The sequence below is a fragment of the Urocitellus parryii genome, chromosome 11 (assembly GCF_045843805.1).
Source record: "Urocitellus parryii isolate mUroPar1 chromosome 11, mUroPar1.hap1, whole genome shotgun sequence".
NCBI classification, from domain to species: domain Eukaryota; kingdom Metazoa; phylum Chordata; class Mammalia; order Rodentia; family Sciuridae; genus Urocitellus; species Urocitellus parryii.
The window spans coordinates 23,251,604-23,275,247 of NC_135541.1; the positions used below are offsets into that span (position 1 = coordinate 23,251,604).

The 23,644-nt window shown below is 41.7% G+C and overlaps 1 protein-coding gene across 3 annotated transcripts in view; it reads right to left on the reverse strand.

The window, feature by feature from the left end:
- The window catches only part of Inpp5b (inositol polyphosphate-5-phosphatase B), a 52,741-nt gene that overhangs the window by 15,046 nt on the left and 14,051 nt on the right, over positions 1 to 23,644 (reverse strand). For all 3 annotated transcript variants that reach the window (XM_077791299.1, XM_077791298.1, XM_077791300.1), the window contains 6 exons: positions 7,617 to 7,713; positions 4,891 to 5,058; positions 3,469 to 3,570; positions 2,182 to 2,296; positions 1,736 to 1,852; positions 529 to 716 (listed from right to left, as the gene is read on the reverse strand). In XM_077791299.1, the coding sequence (XP_077647425.1) occupies positions 529 to 716; positions 1,736 to 1,852; positions 2,182 to 2,296; positions 3,469 to 3,570; positions 4,891 to 5,058; positions 7,617 to 7,713 (787 nt within the window). The remainder of the gene's footprint in view (positions 1 to 528; positions 717 to 1,735; positions 1,853 to 2,181; positions 2,297 to 3,468; positions 3,571 to 4,890; positions 5,059 to 7,616; positions 7,714 to 23,644) is intronic.

A 23,644-nucleotide genomic window follows, 5' to 3' on the forward strand; every position in this document is an offset into this window, starting at 1 on the left:
TGTTACCATAAAGTCTGAAATTCTAAGGTTTTGAATTCAGACAAACAGCAAGTTGTAGATATAAACACAATAAGGATAATGAGCAAAAACGAACACAAGATGCTCAAAGCAGCTGCAACTACAGCTTTGTAAAGCTGAACCAAGAGGAAAAAGTTGTGGGAGGCGAACAAATGTGGTCCAACTCTTGTTTACCATGATCTGGAAACAACAGACAGCAAATCCTAAAACACACTTCTAAACACTGTTTGAGATGCTTGCTCTTTGGTTTCTCTCTTCACAGTGTCAGGTCAAGGAAGATCCACACTGACTAAATATTATACTTGTCCTTGGACAAATGACGCTTGAGCATAATTCTAGGGGCCTGTCAGATGGTAATCAGGAAACTAAAAACTTCCAAGAGATATAATCTACAAGTAGCCAAGAGCTGGCAGACAGATACCCCGACTCCAGCAGTCATCTCCCCAGTAAGACACAGCCCACAACTCCACACATCACACATGACAACTATTTGGAGAAGCTCAGACTCACTCATGCTTGTTGATGGTGAGAGGGGGGAGGCTTGGGTCCACCTGACAAAACTGCATTCGAGAACAAATGTCTTTATAGTCTTGGTTCCTCCTTTCATACTCTTCTGTGTGGGCTGCCAAGTGAGAATTCACAACGCAGATGCTGGTATTGTGCAGCTGGAACCTGATCGCCACGCCTCCTTTGTTACCCTATTAAAAGGATGCCCCAAAATCCAATTCACAACTTAATAATTATGTTAGTCATTTCAAGCCACAAACTTTCAAATTTTTTTTTCTTAAATCATTTTCATAATGACCCTGTGAGGTTATTCTATTGAAAACAACTCCATGAAGGTAAAATAACTAGCCAGTCAGTGGGAGCAGAGCTCAGAGCCTGGCTCTCTCAACTGAGTGTTCTATTCTCTTATCACAGGTGAGCCACAGGCTCATCACATGGGGTTCAGCTCTGCAGGAGAACCTAAGAACAGGACTCTAGAACCCTCAAGAAGAGAAGGAAACTGCAAACCTAATATCAGCATCTTAGTCTTCCTTGGTAACCCAATGTAATTTCTGTACCATACTTCATGGGTTAAATGGCAGGATCAACCAGAAGCTCTAGCATTGAGTAAATACAGATGAGTGCTATTCAAGAAAATCAGCCAACAATTTACTACTATATGATTTCTTTCTTTCTTTCTTTCTTTCTTTTTTAATATTTGTTAGTTGTGGATGGACCTTTAATTTATTTATTTATTTGTGGTGCTGAGAACTGAACCCAGGGTCTCACACATGCTAAGGCAAATACTCTTCCACTGAACTACAACTCCAGCCCCCTTTTTAAAAAAAAATTATATGTGTGTGTGTGTGTATATATATACACACACACACACACACACACACATATATACACATATATACATATTTATTTATTTATTTTAGTTGTAGTTGGACACAATACCTTTATTTATCTATTTTTATGTGGTGCTGAGGATCAAACCCAGTGCCTCACACATGCAAGGCAAGTGCTCTACCACTGAGCGACACCTCTAGCCCCCTACCATATGATTTCTAAACAGTCTGCTCAATCCAGCCTTGCTTGAGGGTAAACTCAGCTTGCAACACTGACACTCTCAAAGTAGGACACATATGGTCGCTGCATCTCGAGATGCTGAGTTAAAACTTTAGGGGCCAAGGCCCTTATATGTCAGACACAACAACCCCAAACTTACCATCCTTCCCATGATTCCCGTCCCAACAGTCTCAGCTTCCACTTCTGAGATATGCGCTGCATGTTCTTGTTTGACATACAACAGCAGCATAATCCCAACCAGACGGATAAGCTTCACCTGAAGAATATCCCAGTCATGACATAAGATAGAAGGTGCAAAAAGGTATAAATATCCCAAAGGAAAAGGGGTCTCAAAGCTGGCTGAGAATACATCTCCTTCTTCATGTCAGAACACAAGGCATGCTACATGAAAACAGGAAGAGCTTGCAAGCACCAAAGCCCTGTGTCTTTCCCACCCAGAGGTACCCCTTGGAGGCCCTGGAACTGAAAACAGCAGCATAATTATGACTGGCTTACAATAAAGATGATGAAAAGGGTGAAAAATTATCTTAGACTTTCCCTATGTGCAGTAACATAAAAGTAAAAGGTCCCTGACTCCTTTCTTACCTTTGCATATTTGGCATCTGGATGAAGACCCTCTGACACAGCTTTAAACCATTCTTCTTCCTTTGGGGTATCATGAAAGAAAAAGGCTTCCTTACTCAAGTCGAGTTCCTGGAATCTATTGGAGAAGCAACAAGTTAATAGAGAAATGCAATATGCAAATAATACATTCTTGAATTGATTTACGTGCATAAGTACTAGCTGTCTAAGCTGAACTGCAGGACCTTCAGGAGGGAAGAAAGATAAACACTTGGAGCCAAAGAACTAAACACCATGGAATTTATCAGGTACTTTTGCAAACATCAGCCCATTTCCTCTTCATGACCCAGACTACGAAGTAGTTTAGCAGCATGCCCATTTTATATCTGCAATCACTAGTTCACACAAGCCCAAGTGGCAAACTGGGATTCAAACCTAGGTCTATGTGAACTTCAAATTCTACTTTTTTCCAATATACAAAACAGCTTCCTTTGCTGCCACTCCCCACTAACAGTACCCAGTACAGTGATGAAAGAAGAGAAAGGGAAAAAAAAAATGATTATTTGAGTGCATAAGTGCAAACCTGTAATCCCAAATACATAGAAGGCTGAGGCAGGAGAATCTCAAGGGCAAGGTCAGTCTGGGTAACTAAGTGAAATTCTGTCTCAAAAAAGAAAAAGAAAGGGCCAAGAATGTAGCTCAGTGGTGGAGGACTCCTGGATTTAACCCCCAGTACTTAAAAAAGAAAAAAAAAGCAGCACACAGTGGCGCACGCCTGTCATCCCAGCAGCTTGGGAGGCTACGACAGGAGAATTGCAAGTTCCTCAGCAACTGCAATGCACTAAGCAACTCAGTGAGACCCTGTCTCTAAGTAAAATACAAAATAGGGCTGGGGATGTGGCTCAGTGGTCCAGTACCCCTGAGTTCAATCCCCAATATCCAAAAAAAAAAAAAAAAAAAAAAAAAAACTAATCTATGAGACTTAGTTTCCTTCCCTGGCAAAAGGTATTTTTGTTTTGTGACCAAAAGGGTGTTGAATGCCTAAGTAATGAAATTCAGTTCAGGATGCACTGATTTTAACAGAAATCTACACTAAAAATCAAATATGAGCATTTCAATGCCATACACAGCACTTTACTGGACCTTTGTGTACCAGGAGAAGAACATCAAGCAGAGAAGCAGCCATTAAACGAGCACTCAGTTTTCAATTCCTTCACTGTCCTGAAGACTCAGCTACATGTCCAAGAACCCATGGCCACAGCTGTAATACATTCTGAGGAAAGAAAAGACATCTAGGAGAGAAGCACTCACCCTACACAGTATACATCTGGGGCCTGGATACCGTGGCTCAGCCAAGGGCGGAGGCATTCTTTAGGGGACTGTCCATTCACATTGTAAGTTCCCACAAAAAACCTGTCATCAAAGAGAATTGATCAGTGACCTGGAAGCACTGAGGAGAGACCGGGGAAAGCATTTATGCTGATTTTACCTAGTTTCAGTCTCTACACAGTGGCATTTTAAGACATAGAAATGTCATATTTAACCAGGACCAGTGACTATGGCATCAAGGATGACTAGCAAACTCCATGATGCCTGTTGCTTTTGTGATAAAGACTTCACACAACACAGACCCACCCTGAACATTCTTATTTCCCTTCAACAGCCACTACGGAGCCATCACCCACAAAATGATTGCTTACCCTGTGTATGCTACTTAAGTGAGAAATGCCTTGGAAGTTACTTTTGGCAAGGAAACACCACCAGTGCTCAGAAGGTTATTACTTTACCATAACTAACTATTTATATCTCTAGAAACAATGTTATTTTGACTTGTAATCCCATTAAAGATCCAGCAGAATCCTGCAACCTTTATTCATTTAACTTTTTAAAAATAATTTGTTTTTATTTTTTAAATTTATTTTTATCAGGTATACGTGACAGCAGAATGTATTTTGATTCATTGTCCACAATTGCAGCACAACTTTATGTTTCTATGGTTGTACACGATGTAGCACATCGCACCATATGTACAGTCACACTTTTACATTTATTTAGTTGTAGGGGCTGGGGTTGTGGCTCAGTGGCAGAGTGCTTGCTAGCCTGAGTGAGACACTGGGTTCAATTCTCAGCATCACATATAAACAAACAAATAAATAAAGGCCCATCAATAACTAATAAAATTTTTTAAATATATATATTTTTTTAGTTGTAGATGAACACACAGTAACTTTATTCCTATGTGGTGCTGAGGATGGAACCCAGTACCTCACATATGTGATGCAAGCGTTTTACCATGGAGCTACAGCCCCAGCTCTTTTATTCATTTAACTTTTGGTAATCCTATAAAAAAGATTATCAAACACTAACTGACTATATTTTAAATGATTTCTTCAGAGGCTCAGAATGACTAACGGAATAGAAGACCTGAGACTGATACACAAACTCGGAATATCTCTCTTTCTTCTGTATCTATTTATTTCTGCAAGTATTTTGGTAGCTATCTGCCAGCTGTGCCACTCCCACTGTACCATTCCTATCACAGTGCCTGCCTGGAAGAGATACAGGAAAAACGCCTGTGATGAAGAGTGAGTGCAGTTACTCATATTGAAAAGGAAAGGAGAAATTCTACAGAATTATTTGCTTCAAAATCCAGGGTATGGGGGAAAGTGCTTAAATTCCAGAGAACTGAATGATCATTTTGCTTTGAAAACGATCTATGACCCTATTAGTTACCTGAAGTTTTGGACATAGGTATAATCCTCTTCTTTCTGTATCAGATGTGATTTAACAATTGTATCTCGAAGTCCAAACTTCTGCATGGATAACATATGAGCCTTGTTTGATACTATGATAGTGGAGGAGCGAACCATGTCCGTGATCTCAGACTTGGATTTATTCTGTCTGGAAAAAAATAAAAACTTTTTTTCATATTTTGATGAGTTCTCCATGGCAAAATAAATGAGTATGAAGCTACAAGTCCCCACACATTAGCATCCGAATCACAGAAGACTAAAGAAGCCAAATTTGCTAAAGAAACACTACTTCTATGGGGAATTAAGTGAACTTATGTGTTGTTGATTGCATAGTGTACTGGTCTAGAGAGTCTTCTGATAATATAGTCATAGAATCTTAGGCTAGAAGGTGATCTTGAAGATATATCTAATAATTCATTCATTCATTTTCTTTTCTTTCTTTCTTCTTTTTTCCCCTCCCTTTTTGGTACTGAAGAATTAATTCAGGGGTACTTTAACACTGAGCTACACCCCCAGTCCTTTTTATTTTGAGACAGGTTCTTGCTAAATTGCTGAGGCTGGCCTCAAACTTGCAATCCTCCGGCCTTAGCCTCCTAAGTGGCTGGGATTACAGGAGTACCTGGCTTCATTCACTTTCTCTTCCTTTCTTTCTTTTTTATTTTTGCATGTGGTACTGGGAATTGAACCCAGTGACACTCCACTACTTAGCTATTTTTTTTTTATTTTAATATTTATTTTTAGTTTTAGTTTTCAGCCGACACAACATCTCCATTTGTATGTGGTGCTGAGGATCGAACCCAGGCCGCATGCATGCTAGGCGAGCGCACTACTGCTTGAGCCACATCCCCAGCCCTCCACTACTTAGCTATATCCCCAGCCCTTTCAATTAGTATTTTTTAAAAATTTGGTACCAGGGATTAGACCCAGAGGTACTTTACCTTTAAACCACATCCCCAGCCAGCCCTTTATTTTACTTTATTTAGATACAAAGTCTCACCAAGTTGCTTAGGGCCTCACTAAGTTTCTGAGGCTGGCTTTGAACTCACAAACTTCCTATCTCAGCCCCCTGTGCAGCTGGGATTACAGGTGTGCATCACCACACACAGCTATGTATTTTTTTAAACTTTGAAACAGAGTCTTACTAAATTGCTGAGACTACTTGTACTTGAGAACCTCCTACCTCAACCTGCCAGGGTACTGGAGTTACAGATGTGCACTACCAGGTCTGAAGATTCACTCTTTTTCAAGTGAGAAAAACAAAAACTAGCATCACCCATGATTTGGCCCATTGGATGGTGGTAGAGTGCTTAGATTCAGATCTGACAATAAGTACTCTTTTTGGACCCTGATGTGTCACAAGATGATAAAACCCTTGATTTGATAATTTTACTCTCCATCTCTAGTCCACAGGAATAATCCAAAATAAAAAGACAATTAAAATATATATTTCATTATTATTTATGTTGTACTTATACTACAAATTATGTGCAACATAAGCAAAATTTGACATATCGATCTCACAGAACCCTACATAACAGCTCAAGAAATTTTTGTTGAAGGTTACTTAGTGAACTAAGATATGTAAGACACTTAAGACAATCTTGAGGGGTGGGGGTACTGGGAATTGAATCCAAGGGCACTTTACCACTAAGCTACATCCCCAGCCCTTTTTTTAAATTTTTTTTCAGTTATAGATGAACACAATACCTTTATTTTATTTGTTTTTATTTTTATGTGGTGCCAGGGACCAAACCCAGTGCCTCATACATGCTAGACAAGTGCTCTACCACTAAGCCACAACCCTGGCCCCCACAGCCCTTTTAGAGATAGGGGCCTCAAACTTAGGATCCTCCTGCCTCAGCCTCTCAAAACTGCTGGGATTATAAGTATGCCCCACCACACCTGGCTACAATAATTTAGCATGTATACTATTACTATCATTATAGACTAACTAAGACTATGTATATGTACCTGTGTACACCAAGATGACTTGAATGAGGTGAGAATGATAGATCTAGCTATAATTAAATTTGCAAGATTGCTCACTGTTTTTTTTTTTTTTTTTTTTTTTTGGTGGTGCTAGGGATTGAATCCAGAGCCTTGTGCATGCGAGGCAAGCACTCTACCAACTGAGCTATCTCCCCAGCCCCTGCTCACTGCTTCTTAAATGCTTAATTAAAATACTGACATAAGTAAGAAAGGCCAATTTAATCTTGACCAGATGATTCTGGCTATGATCAGTAGGGGGCACTGGAGTATAGACTAATGCACAAGGGACAAGGGGATTAAAAAAGGAAAAAAGAAAGAAGTATCTTCAGCATCAGGAAACTCCTAAAAGAATGAGAGGGAAAAGATCAAACATTTCTAATTTTCTACATTCCCAATTGAGGGTTAGAATGCCACATTTCAAATCCTAGATCAGCCACTTGCTAGTTCTGGGACCTTGGGTGACTCATGTAAATTCTTTATCACCTGAGTTGCCTTAGCTGCCAAACAGAGAAAAGTAGTTAGCCTTTAGGTCAAAGACAGTCCACGTAAGAGGATGATGCTGGCGTACACAGTAAGGGCTCCATGGATATCAGCATTAAGGACATGTCTTAGGCCAGCTACCTGGGCCAATTTACATCACATGCAGTAGTGGTCTTGGTTCTCTACTGAGGGGAACCTCAGTCCTAAGAGATACAAATAAAGGAAGAGCTTCATTACCTCGGGAGCAAGCTTTCTGGTTTATCCTGACCCCCGGAGCTTTGGTCTACAAGTAGACCTTTCTCATTCAACCTTGAATTGTTGAAGTTTGAACCACCTAAAGAGAAGGAGAAGGAATTAAAACCCACTAAACATATACTTTAACATACCAGACCACAATTTTCCCAAATGACAGCCTACGAATCACAGGTAGTCTGCGGAGAGCTCGGAAGCACTGGAAAGGCCCATGCCAGTGTCTGGGTGAAGTCCCACTGGGCGGATAGAGAAAAAGGACTTCACCTGGAAGTCTTTACTGCTCACTAACCATGCTAGCTACTCTCCACTCCCATTTCTTGGGGATAGGGTATATTATACTAAGAATAAAACTCTAAAATCTGAAAACCCAAGTTGTATCTTATGTTTTATTATTTATTGATCTTTTGACTTTGAATAAGCCACCCTCTCTTTTTTATTTATTGGGGGAAAGGTACTGGGGATTGAACTCAGTGGCACTTCACCAACGAAATTCATCCCCAGACCTTTTTATTTTTGACTTTGAGACAGGTCTTCCTAAATTGCTGAGGGTCTCGCTAAATTGTTGTGTCTGGCCTGAACCTTGCCGTTCCTCCTGCCTCAGCCTCCTCATTTGCTGGAAGTACAGGCATGTGCCAGCACACCCAGCCCCACCCTCTTAATCTCAGTAATTTGACTTGTCCTGCCTTTTTCCGGGTTTAGGGATCAAATGAGCTGACATGTAAGGGTAAGCACTTTATTAGCCATAGACATATCATAAAATGGAAGATAGTGATCTTATTACCATCTTCTGCAAGTGAGACTGCGGCTCCAAGGAAGAGAAAGGCAAAGGTCAAGAGATCTAAAATTGGAAAGGGTCTAAGTGCTATGGGAATGAGAAGTGCCTGTCTTTGTCAACAAAGTGCCTTAAAAACCAAAGAGCCCAAGGACTCTCAACAAAGAAATATTTGGGGAGATTTGTAAAACCAAGATAAACCTAAAAAGGAAATTAATCTGCCAAGAACTTTTCCTCCTTAGAAGCCAAAATTCTAGTCAACAGGGAACAAGACAAAGCCACAGAGAGGCAACATCAATTCACAAATTATGGGAGGGAAGACCAGGCGAGTGAAACACTGCAGAAGAATTCTGCTCTGAAGACTGTTACTAAACATGGATTTCTCACTGACTTTATCATTGTTTATAATAGTGTATGCTAATGTGTACATCTGTATGTCTTGCTATATTTTAGTAATGAATTGGGAAAGTCAAACTTTAATCTGCTTTATTAATAAAAGCACAAAAGACCTGAAAAAAAACCAATAAACTTTTCAAAAGTAAAAATAAAAATAGTTTTTATTTTATTAACATGAAAATAGTTACATTTCAGCACTTCCAATCAATCCCAAACGTTGTGAATGTTTATGCCCCTCCCTTCCATATATGGAAATCATAAGCCCCAAAATGATGGTATTAGGAGGTGAGACCTGCAGGAGGTGTTTAGGTCATGAGGTGAGCCCTCTGAAATGGGATTAGTGCCCACATGTAGGGATAAGGAGACAAAACAGTTCCTACTCTTGCCACATGAGGACACAGAGGAGGCAGTCACAGGTAAATCAGGAAGTGGGCCCTAGCCAGACACCGAGTTCTATTGGAGCCTTGATCCTGTACTTCCCTGCCTCCAGAACTGTGGGAAACAAATCTGTCATTCTTTCTTTTTTCTTTAATATTTATTTTTCATTTTTTGGCGGACACAACATTGTTGTTTGTATGTGGTGCTGGGGATCGAACCCGGGCCGCATGCATGCCAGGCGAGCGCGCTACCGCTTGAGCCATATCCCCAGCCCTGTCATTATTTCTTTTTTGGCAGAGGGCAGGGACCAGAGATTGAACTCAGGGGCACTGGGCCACTGAGCCACATCCCCAGCCTTATTTTGTATTTTATTTAGAGACAGGGTCTCACTGAGTTGCTTAACGCCTCACTTTTGCTGAGGCTGGCTTTGAACTTGAAATCCTCCTACCTCAGCCTCCTGAACTGCTGGGATTACTGGTATGTGCCACTGTGCCTGGTGGCAAACAAATCTGTCATTAACAGCCATCCGTATTACGTATTTTATTATGAAAAACATAGTGGTCTGAAAGGACTAGGACATAAAGGCCTTTCAATTTGGCTTTGGAAATGCCCCTTGAATCCTTATAGCCTATCCCCAATGTCACTGCAGCAATCAGTTACCAGTATTTCAACTGAATGACTACAAGAGCTTCAACTAGTCTCCCTGCCTCTTTTCTTTTTTGCGGGGGGTACCAGGGATTGAACTCAGGGGCACTCAGCCACTGAGCCAACTCCCAGCCCTCTTTTGTATTTTATTTAAAGACCAGGTCTCACTGAGTTGCTATGCCTCGCTTTTGCTGAGACTGGCTTTGAACTCGTGATCCTCCTGCCTCAGCCTCCTGAGCTACTGGGATTACAGGTGTGTGCCACTGAGCCCAGCAGATTTTTTTTTTCTTTAAGTAAATCTGCTCACCTCACTTTACACTTTTTAGATTTCCACTGAATAATCCCAATCCCTTCATATGGTGGCCAAGGTTCTTACTCGTTTGGATGCTGCCACCTCTCATCAGTCCTCTGGCCACTACCTGCTTGATATCAGGCTGTAAGTACATCAAAGTCACTGCAGATATGCAAAGATCCCATCAGAAACCACCTTCCTGCCAGGCATGGTGGTGCATGCCTGCAATCCCAGCAGCTCAGGAGGCTGAGGCAGGAGTATATCAGTAGTTCAAAGCCAGCTTCAGCAACTACAAAGCATTAAGCAACTCAGTGAGACCCTGTCTCTAAATAAAATACAAAATAGGGCTGGGGGTGTGGCTCAGTGGTTGAGTGCCCCTGAGTCCAATCCCCATACCAAAAAAAGAAAAGAAACCACCTTCCCTCTAACTCATTGTGGGTTGGCAGCTAACTCCTACCCATCCTGTAAGCAGGGGTAAAAAAACTTTTTCTGAAAGGGCCGGAGAGTAGTGTCCTTGGCTTTGCAAGCCTTACAGTCTGTGTCGCAAGCAACTGCCTGGCTCTGCAATCAGAGGGCAAATAAAGTTTTATATAAGGATCCTGAGGTGTGAATCTCATGTTATTTCCATGTGTCACAAAATGTTTCTTTAGTCTTTTCAAACATTCAAACATTTTTAGTTGCAGCTATTCAGGAAGCTGGGGTAGGAGGGTTACTTTATTCCAAGAGTTTGGGGCAAGACTGGGCAAAATACAAACTCTGCCTTAAAAAAAGGAAAGAAAAGAAACCATTCTTAGCTCACAAACTGTTGAACAAGAGGCACAGGCTGAATTCAGTCTATGGAACTGTGACCCAACCCCTGCTGCAGCACACATTTTAGAGGCCACTTCTTCTAAGAAGCCTTTAAAAAAAAAAAAAAAAAAAAAAAAAAAAAAAAAAAAACTATTTGTAGATAGACAGCACGCCTTTTTTTGTTTTGTTTTTATGTAGTGCTAAGGATCCAACCCAATGCCTCACATGTGTTAGGCAAGTGCTCTGCCACTGAACTACAACCCCAGCCCCAAGGAGCCTTTCTTGACCCCTCCTTGACCAGTTCCATAGCTCCCTCTATCCCCACATTATAGCCTCAACTGTTTTTTCTCCCCAGTTAGACTGGAAGTTTACTGAGGATGAGACCTTGCCCAATTGTTCCGTCATCCAGCATACCACCCAGTGTAAGTGGTACACTCACTCAATAACTCAACAGAAAACACTAGGTGTGGATCCCTTAGGTGCCATACAAATACATATCATCCCAGCTTAAACTTGTGGTATTCTTTTGGGATATTCAAAGTGATTCTTCCCATTACCTTCAGTGCACAATGAAAACAAGAAACGGAGAATTAGAACAGGTTGTTTTGAGTCCTGTTGTCCCCAGGGTTACTTAAAAATTACTTCTGGAAACCAAATGCCCCGCTGGATTCTACTCTTGCTTTTTCAGTAAGCTATGCAGCTTAAAGAACTAAGTTTTTTGGGGCTGGAGTGGTGGCTCAGTGGTAGAGTGCACGCCTGGCATGCATGAGGCACTGGGTTCGTTCGATCCTCGGCACCACATAAAAACAAACTAATGTATCCACCTAAAACTAAACATAAATAAATAAATATTTTAAAAAAAAGAACTAAGTTTAAAAAAATATATATATATATATTTTTTTTTAGTTGTTGACAGACTTTTATTTTATTTATTTATATATGGTGCTGAGAATCAAACCCAGGGCCTAAAACATGCTAGGAAAATGCTCTACCACTGAGCCATAACCGCAGCCCAAGAACTAAGCTTCCAAGTTAGTGAATAGCATACCAGGTTAAGAATGTCTGAAATTTTAAAAAAATTACAATGCCAGTTGCTGTCAAGGATAAAAGCCAATACTCATTTCACTGAATATAAACATAGAAAATGGTACAGCTACACTAGAAGACAATTTGTCACTTTCCTCCAAAGCTAAATAGTATTACCATTTGACCAAACAATCACACTCACGGGTACCTATTAATTTGTAAATTTATGCCTACTTAAAGAACTGCACCCAAATGTTTATAGCTTTACTTACAATTGCTCAAACTAAAAGCAACCAAGATATCTTTCAATGAGTGAATTGATAAACAAACTCAATACATTCATATAAATATTTTCAGTAATAAAAAAGAATGTGTTATCAAACCTCAAAAGACAATAATAGGGATGTGGATATAGCCCAGTTGGTAGAGTGCTTGCCTCACATGCACAAGGCCCTGGGGTCAATCCCCAGAACCACAAAATAAAAAATAAAAACCCATAGGACATTATAGCACAAAGAATGAACTTTAATATATGCAATTTTTTTTCAAGAGACAGGGTCTCTCTCTGTTGTACAGACTGGCCCTGAACTCTTAGGCTCAAGGGATCCTCCTGCCTCAGCCTCCCAAGCAAGTGGGACCAAGCAGTTTCCATGGCACCAGGCTCTAATGAATACAAATTTCAAAAAATCATTTAGGACTTAGCATGTGCAAAGCCCTGAGTTTGATCCCCGGCACTGCAAAAACAAAACAATACAAAAAATCATTTAGGAAATCAGGGTATCCTGGAGTGAATGTAGAAAATGACAAAAAAAAAAAAAAATCCAACTCTATCCCAAATGTATGAAACAAACACACTGAGAGGGGTAGGAGAAATTTCTAAGTAATTTCAGCAATGAGTGGAGTCTGTCAGACTAACAGCAAATGGAACTGTATGTAAGCACTGTGCTCTCATTGACAGCACTGCCCCATGAGGGTATGGATGAACAATTCTGAACCCACTACACATGTACACTGGTTTGAACAATAGCATGAATGGATGGTGAGTGGTGGGAGTTAGGTTTCCCACTTTTGGAGTGGGAGGTTGCAGATAAAGCAAAGGGAAGAAGCTAGAATAATCCATGTAGCAAGGGATTAGAGTTAAAGACATCTTATGCATTCATATTCAGTCTAATATAGAGTTACATGTAGAAATATTTATAGATGTATATATATACATAATAAAAATATATACACATATTTCCTTGCTCTGTCAGTTGAGAGGACCTAGAACCAAGAACACAACAATGAGCACACTCTAATGCTCAGATCTTGGTTTCTTTCTTTGTTGGGTTTTTGCTTTTGTATAGGGAATTGAACCTAGGGACACCTAATCACTAAGCCACAACACCAACCCTCTTTAAGACAGGATCTCGCTAAATTGCTGAGGTTGGCCTCAAATTTAACAATCCTCCAGCCTAAGCCTCCTGAGTCACTAGGATTACAGGCGGGTGCCCTGTGCCTGACTTCAGACCTTGATTTCTCATATTGTTCTCCAATAAAAGGAACCAGAGCTCCTGGGAAGGATGACTATTTTAGGACTGGAACAGAAAATGTACAAAATGAGCCCTAAACATCTTGTAGTGCCAGAAATCAAGAAAGTGCTGGGGGGGGGGAATAAAAATAAAAACCAACCCAGCCACAATAATGAGGAAAGTTAAAGGGACACAGCAGCCAACTGAGAGAGTGAAAGAGCTCCCAACAGCCAAATTGGGAACAACTGAGCAATAAAATAAAGTAGCACTGGATTATAACTCAATGTATAAAATAAGTGTCCATCGGTCCATGTTGATACAAAAATGAATAAAAAAATCCATGGGAGAGAAGAGACAAATCTTCCATGAAGAATTCCAAATAACTTATAGAGACAGCTCCATCTCCAAGGAGGCAGAGCATGACTTCCCACTCTTCAAGCACGGGCTTGCATACAGTGACTTCCTTCCAAAGAGTACACTATGGAAAAGGGGAAAATGAAAGCTTTATGGTGGAGAAACCTAACAAAAACTTCCTGGGCCAACTGGCCAAGTTTCATATCAAACAGCATAGGTCATGTTAGTGTGCACCTTTGATGTAGCACAATAAGAATGAAACTTCACCTCTGAGGTGCCCCCATAGTCTAATGAGAAAACATCAGATGAATCCAAACGGGGGTCTTGACCAGTACCCTCAGAACTGTCAAGGTTGTGAAAAACAAGGGACATCTCAGCCAAGAGCCTAAGGAGACAGGACAACTAAATCTAATGTGGTGACCTAGATGGGACCCTGGAGCGGAAAAGTACATTAGGTAAAATCCAAGGGAATGGGAACAGATTCTGGATTTCACATCCCAGCCTCTTCTCAACCCCTGCAATTGGCCCTGTCTCCACTGCAACTGCTTGTGTCAAGATGCCCATAACCTTCATGTTGCCAAATCCCAATGTCAGTTCTCAGTCTTCAGCCCAGTCTACTTCCACCTCTTTGCAGTACTTGAGGGATGATCACTTCCTCCTTCCATGAACACTTTCTTTAGTCCAAGAAGGCTCATTTCTTTCTCCACACCCTGCCCCCATGCCCCCAGGGAGACCCCAGGCAAGGCTTCAGACTCAGACTTCCTCACTAACTTTTCCTCATCTAAAGATCTCAAAGCCTCAGCGTTTTAAAAACCACCAATATGCCAATCACTCCATCACAGACCTTCCAGGTTCTTATGCCCCACCTCCCTGCTCTGCTTTCTTCACCTCAGTTAAATGTCACGTCATTCAACCACTTGCTCAGACTAAAAACCCAGGATCCACCCGTGACTTTTTCCTTCTCACATCTACAACTAATTCATTAGCAACTCTGGCAAGTTCTACTTTTGAAAATATACCCAGAAGTTGCCAGGCGCGGTGAAGCACACCTGTAATCCCAGCGGCTCTGGAGGCTGAGACAGGAGGATTGTGAGTTCAAACCCAGACTCAGCAACTACAAGGCGCTAAGCAACTCAGTGAGACCCTGACTCTAAATAAAATACAAAATATTTTAGGGAATGTGACTCTGTCGTCGAGTGCCTTGAGTTCAATCCCCAGTACCCCCTTCAAAAAAAAAAAAAAAAATACACACACACACACAAGTTCTCACTGAGACTACAACAGCAGCTTCCTAACTGTCTTGTGTGCTACTATGTGTACACCCCAAGAGTCAGTTTCCCAAACAGCAGATGGAATAAACTTTGAAAAAAAAAATCACATCACTATATCAGAAGGAACTTCAAGTAGCTTCCCATCACCTTGAGAATAAAATCCAACCCCCTCATCAGAGTTTTATAAGACTAGGCCTCTAATGCCTCTCCAACCTCACTCACTGAGACCCTGCCACACTTCATTTTTGGCTGTTCCTGGGGCACACCAAGCTCATTACCGACTCAGGACCTTTGCTATTACTGGTCCCTCTGTCTGAAATGTGCTTCCTCTGGACCCCCATCCATCACTCCCTTTCATTACAAAGTTCTAACACTTACTCTGACACTACCTGAGTCCCTGCCACCTCACACTTGCCCTTAATTCAGAGGCTCATAAATTTTCTCAGTCCACAGCACCCTCCTTCTCAATCATTTTTTCAAGACACCTTGAAGCCACGAGAAATATCTAACAGTTTTAAGTAGTTAGTGCCAAATAAATTAATATGTATGTAAGTCCTCACAACTTAGTAGCAGTTTTGTTTTTTGTTTGTTGGTTGGTACTGAGGATTGAATCCGGGGTGCTTTATCCTTGAGCTACATCTCATTCCTTTTTATTTTTTGAGACAGAGCCTTCCTAAATTGCTGAGGGTCTCACTAAATTATTGAAGTTGACCTTGAACTTTTGATTCTCCTGCCTCAACCTCCTCAGTTGCTGGTGGGATACAGGTGTGCACCACCACACCTAGCTTCCATTCCATCTTAAGCACAATTACTGGGTTGGGAATACAGCTCAGACCACTTGTCCAGAATCTCTGAGGTCCTGGGTTCCATCCCTAGCACCAACAAAACAAAACACTAACAAAAGTTAATAACAATTACTCACCAATGTATGCCTGTTATACTATACAACTTCTCAAACCTTGGAATCAGGTGGACATCACATATAATATTTCACATGGTTTAAGCACAGTATAGATTGAACATATCTAATCCAAAATGTCCAAAATCCAAAACTTTTTGAGTACCACCATGATGCCACAGTGGAAAATTCTACACCACCAAACTTAGTTTCATGCAACTCAGTGAGACCCTGTCTCTAAATAAAATACAAAATATTTTAGGGAATGTGACTCAGTGGTCACATTATTAAAGATATTGCACAAAATTACCTCCTGGCTATGTGTATAAGATATATATGAAACACAGTGAATTTCATGTTTTATCCTTGAGCTACATCTCCAAAATCTGCAAAACAAATCCACTAACTGAAACATTTTCGGTCTCAAGCATTTTGGACAGGGACATGCATTAAATCACAGCAGCCACCAAAACCCAAGTTTCTAAAAATATGATCTCAAAAAGGAATGCAGCACTCTCCACTGATGAAACTGTGAGCCAGTGGTTCCTGTTTACCCTGAAAAGTTTTAAATCTCCCACAATGTCCCTGTGAGTGTCACTGCAGAGCCTCAGCTCTGTGCGCTTTAATGCACAGTTTGGGAATGACAGCCCAGCTTTTAAAATTTTTTTTCCTCGGGCTGGAGATGTGGCTCAAGCAGTAGCGCACTCGCCTGGCATGCGCAGGGGCCCTGGGTTCGATCCTCAGCACCACATACAAATAAAGTAAAGATGTTGTGTCCACCAACAACTAAAAAATAAATATTAAAAAATTCTCTCTCGGGCTGGGGATGTGGCTCAAGCGGTAGCGCACTCGCCTGGCATGCGTGCGGCCCGGGTTCGATCCTCAGCACCACATACAAACAAAGATGTTGTGTCCGCCGAAAACTAAAAAAAATTAAAAAAATAAATAAAACCATAGTCTGAGCTCTCAAAATGCTTTATTAAAAAAAAAAATTCTCTCTCTCTCTCTAAAAAAAAAAAAAAAAAAAAAAAAATTTTTTTTCCTCTTAGAATTAATACCATTTGAAGGGCTGGGGGTGGAGCTCAGTGGTAGAGTACTGCCTAGCATGAGGCCCTGGGTTCAATCCCCAGCACTACAAAAATAAAATAACCACTACCCTTTGATATTACATCACATTTATAATAAAATTTTATTTATTTATTATTGGATGTCATCCTCACTAAAAGTTACACCCTATGAGGCAAGACTGCCTTCGTGCTATTTCCCTGAGATGCATCCAGGGACTGGGGCGCAACAGACATTCAATGTATTACAGATATGAAAGAATCAATTACAAAGTCCCACTTGACCATTACCTTCCTGTGTGACTTGAGAAGTCACTTCCTCTCTTTGGGTCTTAGTTTCTTCATCTATAAAATAGGGACTTCAACATTAACAGTTCCTGGGGCTTTATAACATGCAAAGGCACCTGCACTTTTCACAGGAATGTCAGTGCTTTCTACTTACACCCTCAGGATTTTCTTTATTTGGATACTTCCTAACTGCCAGGCTGAAATGACATCTCCTGGGGACAAATGGTCTGCCCCTGTGGATTCGGCTTATGTCCATGGGTAGGAAGCACACTGGTGGGGAAACTGCCCTGCAGACCTACATCTTGCCAATGCTCTCACATGGGATCTCTCCCTGGACTCAGTCCAGCAAGGCTGGACATCTTCATTCATGACTCCACAGATGGAAACTTTAAGGCAGGATTTGGGGAATTTCCAGCCACAGGACAGTCTTCTCAGAACTTCTTTTCCCCAGAATATAGCACAGAAGCTGACTGTCAGCAGCTCCTTACCAAATTTACCATTAGAAAGTACCATGATTCCCTCTCTGGCCACAACTTCCTGTCCTGTCTCCTCTCCTGCTCCCCGACTCCCACTCTGCCCTTTTTCCCCACCTCAGACCCCCAATCCATTGTCAGCCAATTTAATAGGTCACTTCTGGGATCTTTTCTTTCTTTTCACATTCAGTTATCAAGTCTATGGATTTCCTCTGATAAATACCTTTAAACCTGACACTTGTCCCTGTCCCCACCGACATGCCTTAGTTCAGGCCTTCAATATTTCTGCAAAGCCCAAAATGATTTCTTTACCTCCATCTTCACCCTCTCCAAACCAGCCTGCCACCACATGGAAAACACAATCTAAGCAGCTCATTATTATGTATAAAATCCCTCAATAATTTATAATACTTTTGGAATAAAACTAATCTCTGAGTTACACACAAGGTCCTTTATAATCAGCTGCAGAGTACCTCTTAGCCCATCCCATCCCCACTCCAGCCTGTCCTCCCCACTCCTCAATCCAGTCACACCAATTTGCCTTTCCAGATGATGCTTCCTCATCCTATCCCTGATCCTGGGTATATTTTTTTCCTACTATTATCAAGTATTTATTTTACACTTTGCAAAGTTGATCCTGAGTGTATCCTAACCTCCATCACATGGTGGACTACAAACTCAGGAGGCTGAAGCAGGAGGTCAGCCTCAGTAACTCGGCAAGACCCTGTCTCAAAAATAAAAAGGGTTGGGGATGTAGCTCAGTGGTAAAGTACCCCTGGGTTCAATCCCCATTCCAAAAAAAAATCGGGGTGGGGAGGCTTTTAGAAAGAACAAGCCTGGCTCAAATCCTTTGGCTTCCTGTTTCATGGTGTGCTCTCTCTCAGGCACTGCCACCACTGTGATGCCATTCACCACAAGGTGCTCACCAGAGGCCGAACAGATAGGGCAGCTTGTTCTTGGGCTTTCACTCTCTAAAACTGTGAGCTAAGTAAACCTTTCTTAGCTCCATGCAGCATCAGATACTTTGTTACAGTAAAAGAAGCTATGAGACATAAACACTAGAAAGTCTGGATGGGTATCCATCAAAGCCTTAATGGTGGTCATTTCTGAATGCTAGGTTTTGGAATCAGACTTAGGTTCTATTTTGGTCCTGACTTTTACTAGCTGTGGGACTTTGGGCAAATTGTCTAACTTCTCCAAGTCTCTGTTTCCTTGTCAGAACAAAGATGTCTCCTATAGTTGCTGTCTTCTTTTCCCAGGGTTAGCTTTAACTTGAGGCTATCCCTCACTCCATGGCAAAAGGAGCTCTAGAAGCCGAATCAGACCTGTGCAAGTTCCAGACCCTCAATTTCAATGTCTTAAGGCCAGCCCTATCAGTGATGTGGGACTCTATGATTTTTTTTTTTTTTTGGTACTGGGGATTGAACTCAGGCACTCAACCAGTGAGCCACGTCCCCAGCCCTATTTTGTATTTTATTTAGAGAAAGGGTCTCACTGAGTTGCTAAGCACCATGCCATTGCTGAGGCTTTGAACTCTCCATCCTCCCGTCTCAACCTCCTGAACCGCTGGGATTACAGGCATGGCCACCATACCCGGCCTTGACTCTAGGCTTTTTGATGCAAAGAAATAAACCAAACTCGGGGCTGGGGATGTGGCTCAAGCGGTAGCGCGCTTGCCTGGCATGCGTGCGGCCCAGGTTCGATCCCCAGCACCACATACAAACAAAGATGTTGTGTCCGCCAAAAACTAAAAAGTAAATATTAAAATTAAAAAAAAGGGCTGGGGATGTGGCTCAAGTGGTAGAGCCCTCCCTTCTGTCATCAGGACTGTCCTTCTCCTGTGGTAGGTTTGTAATCCTGCCATCCACTCACCCCTCTTCTTAGGCAGCCAGAAAGAGTCAGCCAAGGGTCTCTTCTTTCTCACAGCTGTTGTCCTCCAGGCCATCACCTCCTTGTTTGTTGCCTCAAGAGCCTCCGGAGTAGGAGAGATCCTCCCACTCCTTACACAATGCCTCTCTGGACTCAGCCACATCTACTCTGATTTAATCTCTCTCTGCTCTAAAATGTCCCAGGTTACACCACTGCCTAGAGGTTAAGGTCCAAACTGGTTCAACTAGCCTATGAGGCAAAGAGCCTCATATTGGCTTGACTCCACCACCCAGACAGCCCGATCTAAAAAGACAGGTTCCCCACGCACACACCCTCCTCTCTCGCCTCCTCTCTCGCCTCCCTAGGTACGCCTTCTTTCTGGCCAACTCCCCTTTAAAGCACGGCCTCAGTTCCTTCATGAAGCCCCACTAATTTGCACCTGTCCTCTGGAGGCCTTGCTTTATTTATTTATTTATTTATTTATTTATTTATTTTTAAAGAGAGAGTGAGAGAGGAGAGAGTGAGAGAGGAGAGAGAGAGAGAGAGAGAGAGAATTTTTAATATTTATTTTTTAGTTCTCGGCGGACACAACATCTTTGTTGGTATGTGGTGCTGAGGATCGAACCCAGGCCGCACGCATGCCAGGCGAGTGCGCTACCCCTTGAGCCACATCCCCAGCCATGCCTTGCTTTATTCTGAGGGCTTTCTTGTCCGTGTATCTTGTTCAACATTTTAAGAGGCATTAGAGTGTTCTAGAAAAGCCTTAGGCTTTGGAATAAAACACAGCAGGTTGGGGCTGGGGATGTGGCTCAAGCGGTAGCGCGCTCGCCTGGCATGCGTGCGGCCCGGGTTCAATCCTCAGCACCACATACCAACAAAGATGTTGTGTCCGCCGAGAACTAAAAAAATATTAAAAAAATTCTCTCTCTCTCTCTCTCCTCTCTCACTCTCTCTTTAAAAAAAAAAAAAAAAACACAGCAGGCTATTTTAATGGTACCATTCATTACCTTATGTGAAACCTCAAGCAAATGACTTGTTTTTCCTCTTTTATAAAATGGAGAGGATACTGCCACACTTCAGAGAAGCCCAAAGTATAAAATACAATCTCTATGGGTCAGGAGCCTAGCACCATGCCTGGCAACAGCAGATAATCAGGAACTATTTGTTCTTTTCTTTCTTCATCACTCCTAATCCTCTGCTGCTTTAATAACAATAACTGCCATTTATCAAGCACACTTTCAGAGCTAGGTTCTATGCCACATGCTCCATGCACTGTTCATGATTATTGTTCTCATTTTACAAATAAGGATACTGAGGCCTACGGCAGACATGCCCAAGGACACAGAATCAGTAAATGGCACAGCTGACATTAAAACTCAGATCTGTTTTGATTCCAAGGCCCTACAACCTCCCCTTTTACAACTATGAGCACAAACATCATCAATAAAATTGAAAACTCTGAGGGATAAGTACTAAGCTAGAAAGAAAACAAAGCAGAAGCTCCACAGTGGTTTCTGCAGGATGTGTGGGTGTGCGGGTATCAATGCAGGGTGGAGATCATATTCTACCCTTCCTAAGCATCTACTGGTCAGGTCCAGGAGGAGGTGCCCCTCCTATGCTCTCAGGCACCAGCCTTTGCATTCCATTTCCAGCAACTAGAAGAACCTGCAAAACCATATGAGCAAAACACCACAAATGATGTGCTCTAAAATACCAGCAAGGTTAAATGGGTTAATCCAATGCTTGCCAGTGACACTACGCCATCTCCAAGCCACAGGGGGACATCCCATGGGTTCTTTCAATTTAAGAGGGCAACACACATCAGCAAGAGATCCACTCAATCCCCAGGGAGGTAACAGATACATATCCAACTACTCGGAATCTAAGTTGGGCTGTGTTGATGACAAGAAAAAATACTTGGGGCTGGGGATGTGGCTCAAGCGGTAGCGTGCTCGCCTGGCATGTGTGCGGCCCGGGTTCGATCCTCAGCAACACATAAAAACAAAGATGTTGTGTCCGCCAACTAAAAAATAAATATTAAAAATTCTCTCTCCTCCCTCTCCCTCCCTCCCTCCCTCCCTCCCCCTCTCTCTCTCTCTCTCTCTCTCTCTCTCTCTCTCCTCTCTCACTCTCTCTTTAAAAAAAAAAGGAAAAGAAAAAATACTTATCATGAACAATATTAATGGCAAACACTTAAGTCTCACTATATAGAGAACACTGCTTTCATCACTGTGGTGTCTTTTCTCTTCACAATTACTCTATGAGGTAGGTGCCACATTTCAGACCAAGAAAAAAACACAGAGAGGTTAAACTACTTGCCCAAATACACAGAGTAAGTAGGGAACGGCATAGCCAGCATTCAAACCCAGGGCATCAGAGAGGAGAGTCTGTGCTCTCAAATAAAAAAACTTACGACTCCTCAGAGAATACAAGGGTTCAGAAAGCAGAGGAAATAACTTCAGCAAAAGCATCAAGCAAAATGTTCAGACAGAAGTAACAACAAGTAAGATAAATAAGAGTGAAAAGTTATGCTGAGAGGCACTTGGAGTCATCTAGGGGTTACAGGGGTTAGGACTCGAGTACTACATTCAAACAAATGACCTGAGTTCTGTTTTCAGCTCTGTCACCAACCAGGTTGAATGATCACTGGCATGTTACCTACCCTCTCAGAGCCTCAATCTCCCCAAATGAAAAACGAAGATTCTCTTGTGGAACTTTATGGCACAGTATAAGGCCAACAGACCCATAGTAAGTACTTCACAAATTGCAACTGGTAATGAAACTACCAGTGATAATAACAATAAATTCAGGGACAAACTGCAAGACTGAATGCTATGTGGAATTTGAATTTTACTCATATAGCAAAGGGAAGCTAAGTGTTTACATAGTACTTAGTACACAAGGCAGGGAGCTCTTGAGTGCAGTTCATAACACAGGGCACCTGGCCTTAAAAAGAATGGAAAGAATCCATTTTTGCCACTTCAGTCTAGCCACTAATCTAAATAGTTCTGTCTCCTTTTTTCTTTTGGTACTGGATTTGAACTCATTTGATCACTGAGCCACATCCCCAACCCTATTTTGTATTTTATTTAGAAACAAGGTCTCACTGAGTTGTTCAGTGTCTCTCTTTTGCTGAGGCTGGCTTTGAACTTTTTTTTTTAAATATTTATTTTTTTAGTTTTAGGTGGATACAATATCTTTATTTTACACTTATGTGGTGCTGAGGATCGAACCCAGTGCCTCGTGCATGCTAGGAAAACACTCTACCACTGAGCCACAACTCTAGCCCTGGCTTTGAACTCTTGATCCTCCTGCCTCAGCCTCCTGAGCTACTGGGATTACAGGCCAGTGCCATTGCACCAGCTGTGTCATTCTTTTTTGTTTGTTTGATTCTGGTCCTGGGAACAAAACCCAGGGCCTTATGGATATTCTATAATTTTCTTAAAAATCAAATAACTATGCTGAGTTTTCTTTTTACATTTCCCAGTAGCTTCATGGCAAAAAACAAAGTACCACAGATTTTAGCATTTGTAATGGGCACAGACATCTCTTAAAAACCCATTTTGTGGGGCTAGGACTCAGTGGCAGAGCGTTTGCATATCACATGTGAGGCACTGGGTTCAATTCTTAGCACCACATAAAAATAAAACAAAGGCATTCTGTTCATCTACAACTACCCAAAAAAACAAAAAAACAAAAAAACCCACATCTTGTACCCTATTGTACCCTATACTCAAGATAAACCCTGGACTAAAGATCCAATCTACAAATATGACCAGTTTAGCTTTCAAGGAGGAAGACTACAGAGTAATTACTTTTTTTTTTTTTTTTTTTGTGGTGTTGGGGATTGAACCCAGGGCCTTATGCATGCAAGGCAAGCACTATACTAACTGAGATATATCCCCAGCCCCAGAGTAATTACTTTGCAGTACAAGTCAGAGGCGAGAGGATATTGGAGAAATGACTTGACTCTATCCTCCAGGTTCT